The following is a 3,097-nucleotide window of genomic DNA, read 5'->3' as shown; positions in this document are numbered from 1 at the left end:
AGCGCTGGAATTTCAACAAGGTCGTGTGGGCCCGACTTGGGGGGGGGGGGTGTCCCAGTGAGCGGGCCCTGTCCCGGGAAGGGGGGGGTGGTACCTGCGGTCGCTCCACCGGCACCTCCTGTCCCTGCAGACCGGTGAAGAACAAGTAACCTGGGCCCAGGATATCCCTACCTCCTTCCCAAATTCGCTCAGCGCCGCCCACGCCGCTGGATGAAGTGCCGGGCGACGTCGCGGGCAGCTCTGCCGTGCACGGCCACCCCCACGTCCCGCCAGGGCATCCGGGGCATCCGGGTCCTGTCGATGAAATCTGACCCCCGGCGGGAGCCGGTCAGCAGCCGGGCAGGGGCTAGAACTCGTGTCCAACGCCCCCCGGAACAGTCCCCAGCCCCAATCCATCTGGGCCTGGGTCACCTTGGCTACAGGGTGGAGTCAGGGGTCGGACCCCACGCACTGGGGGAAGAGGGTGCTGTGTTGTGAAGGGGAGGGGGGGAGGTCCACTAGGGCTCCTTCTATGGAAGGGCACAGTTAAGGAGATGTAACACTTTCACGGGAACACTTAAGGGGATGTAACGCTCTCAGGGGCACTGTTAAGGTGATGTCAAGCTCTCAAGGGCTCACTTAGTGGGGTGTAATGCTCTCACAGGTACTGTTAAGGGGATGTAACACCCTAATGGGCACAGTTAAGGAAGTGTAACACTCTCAGGGATAGTTAAGAGGCTGTAGTGCTCTCAGGGGCACAGTTAAGGGGATGTAATGCTTTCATGGGCATCGTTAAGGAGGTGTAATGCTCTACCAGGCACTGTTAAGGAGGTGTAATGCTCTCAGGGGCACAGTTAAGGGGGTGTAATGCTTTCATAGGCACAGTTAATGGGATGTAACACTCTCGGGCACAGTTAAGGTGATGTCAAGCTCTCAAGGGCTCAGTTACTGGGGTGTAACGCTCTCAGGGGCACAGTGAAGGGGATGTAATGCTCTAACAGGCACCGTTAAGGAGGTGTAACAGTCTCAGGGGCACAGTTAAGGGGGTGTAACGCTCTAATAGGCACCATTAAGGAGGTGTAATGCTCTCAGGGGCACAGTGAAGGAGATGTAATGCTCTAACGGGCACTGTTAAGGGTGTGTAATGCTCTCAGGGGCACAGTTAAGGGGGTGTAATGCTTTCATGGGCACCGTTAAGGAGGTGTAACGCTCTCAGGGGCACAGTGAAGGGGATGTAATGCTCTAACGGGCACTGTTAAGGGTATGTAATGCTCTCAGGGGCACAGTTAAGGGGGTGTAACGCTCTAATAGGCACCGTTAAGGAGGTGTAATGCTCTCAGGGGCACCGTGAAGGGGATGTAATGCTCTAACGGGCACCGTTAAGGGTATGTAATGCCTTCATGGGCACAGTTAAGGGGGTGTAATGTTCTCACGGGCACAGTTAAGGGGATGTAACGCTCTCATACACACGCCAGGGGCAGAGTTAAAGGGAGGTAGTCCGTAGTCAGCCCCTGGCACGCACTGGCTGCCACGCACACTGCCCAGCCCAGCCCCCCACCCCAGCCTAACGCCGGAGGGACCCCCCCATCCCCTGATCACCTTCGAAGGGCCGGTCGAGCTGCACCCAGTCCTTGGTGATGAGGTTGCTGTAGTCTTTGCCCAGCCAGAGTTGCTGGTTGGCAGCCAGGTCGACGGGCGGCTCTTCCCCCAGGAGGGCCCCGCTCTGAGGGAGACAGCGCCCAGTGTGGGAAGTGGGGTCACTGCCCAGGGAGAGAAGGGGGGAGGTCTGGGGCAGGCGGCTCCCCAGGGCAGGAGGGGGCTCTGACCTTGGTGTGGGGGGGCAGGTCGGTGAGCCGGTAGTGGTGGTCGTCCCAGCGCCCGTAGGCCAGATCCAGCCCCCCAAGAAAGGCCACGCTCTGGTCCACCACCACCAGTTTCTCGTGGTGAGCCCACAGGAACACGACGGAGGAGACGTGGTCGGGGTGGCGCATCACCTGGGCGGGGGGCGAGACGGCTCAGAGACCCTTCGCCTGGGTCCAGTCTCCCCTCCCTGCGCCGCCCTCCCGGATGCCCGGGTCCCGTCTCCCCTCCCTGCGCTGCCATCATGGACGCCCAGGTCCAGTCTCCCCTCCCTGCGCTGCCGTCGTGGATGCCCGGGTCCCGTCTCCCCTCCCTGGGCCGCCCTCCCAGACGCCCGGGTCCCGTCTCCCCTCCCTGGGCCGCCCTCCCGGACGCCCGGGTCCCGTCTCCCCTCCCTGGGCCGCCCTCCCGGACGCCCGGGTCCCGTCTCCTCTGCGCGCAGGGAAGATGGAGACACAGTGACCCTCCCGGTGTCCACGAGGACCACCCAGGTGCGACTCCTCCCTGGTATCACGCTCACCAACGAAGCCAAGTCAGGGAACTGATTGGGAGCTCCCTACTCAATGGAGCTGAAGACCTGTGTTAGTAAGGCCACACAAGCTCTAAATAAATCCGCATCTTCAGTCCTCCCCTGGGTTCTTCTTACCTTGGACAACTTGTCGCATCACACCACTTCTGCCCCTCGTTGATGATAGCCTCTCTCCAGAGCGGCAGACACCACCACACCGAAGCTAGCCTCCACCCATCCGGAGACCAAGGAGTCCAAACCCCACTTGTCACACGTCAGACTGACTCTCAGCCAGCAAAACAGAGGTTATTCGATGGACAGGAACAGGGTGTCTTAAAACAGTAAGAGCTTGTTAGATACAGCGAAACAGACCCCTCTGGCCGGGGTCCATTCTGGGGGCAGTGAGCAGACCCTAGTCTGCACTTCACTTCTTATCCCCAGGTAGCTCAGACTATAACCAACCCTCCCGCCCCTCTTCTGCTCAGCTCCTTTCCCGGCCAGGAGTCACCTGATCCTTTGTCTCCAACACCTTCAGCTGGCACCTTTGCCAGGGAAGGGGCCCAGGCCATTCAGTTGCTAGGAGACAGAGTGCAGCATTTAGTGCACTGGCCCCTTCCTCTGCAGCACACACCCTTAATCCCACCACTAAAAGATACTTAGATGCCTAGGGGAACACTGAGCACCAACACAGTAATTTCAAGCAAACATTAGGAACAGTCCCCAGTCGTCAACATAGGGAGGGAGATCGGA

The 3,097-nt window shown here is 59.7% G+C and overlaps 1 protein-coding gene across 1 annotated transcript in view; it reads right to left on the bottom strand.

Annotated features, from left to right (window-relative positions):
* PLD2 (phospholipase D2) overlaps positions 1-3,097 on the bottom strand; it is a 17,094-nt gene that overhangs the window by 5,270 nt on the left and 8,727 nt on the right. The window contains 3 exon segments of the mRNA XM_075070620.1: positions 203-307; positions 1,579-1,751; positions 1,753-1,973. Of these exon segments, the coding sequence (XP_074926721.1) occupies positions 203-307; positions 1,579-1,751; positions 1,753-1,973 (499 nt within the window).

Source organism: Chelonoidis abingdonii, chromosome 11 (assembly GCF_003597395.2).
Source record: "Chelonoidis abingdonii isolate Lonesome George chromosome 11, CheloAbing_2.0, whole genome shotgun sequence".
Taxonomy (NCBI): domain Eukaryota; kingdom Metazoa; phylum Chordata; order Testudines; family Testudinidae; genus Chelonoidis; species Chelonoidis abingdonii.
Note: the sequence above shows the minus strand (reverse complement) of the source record. Positions and strands in the feature narration are given on the sequence as shown.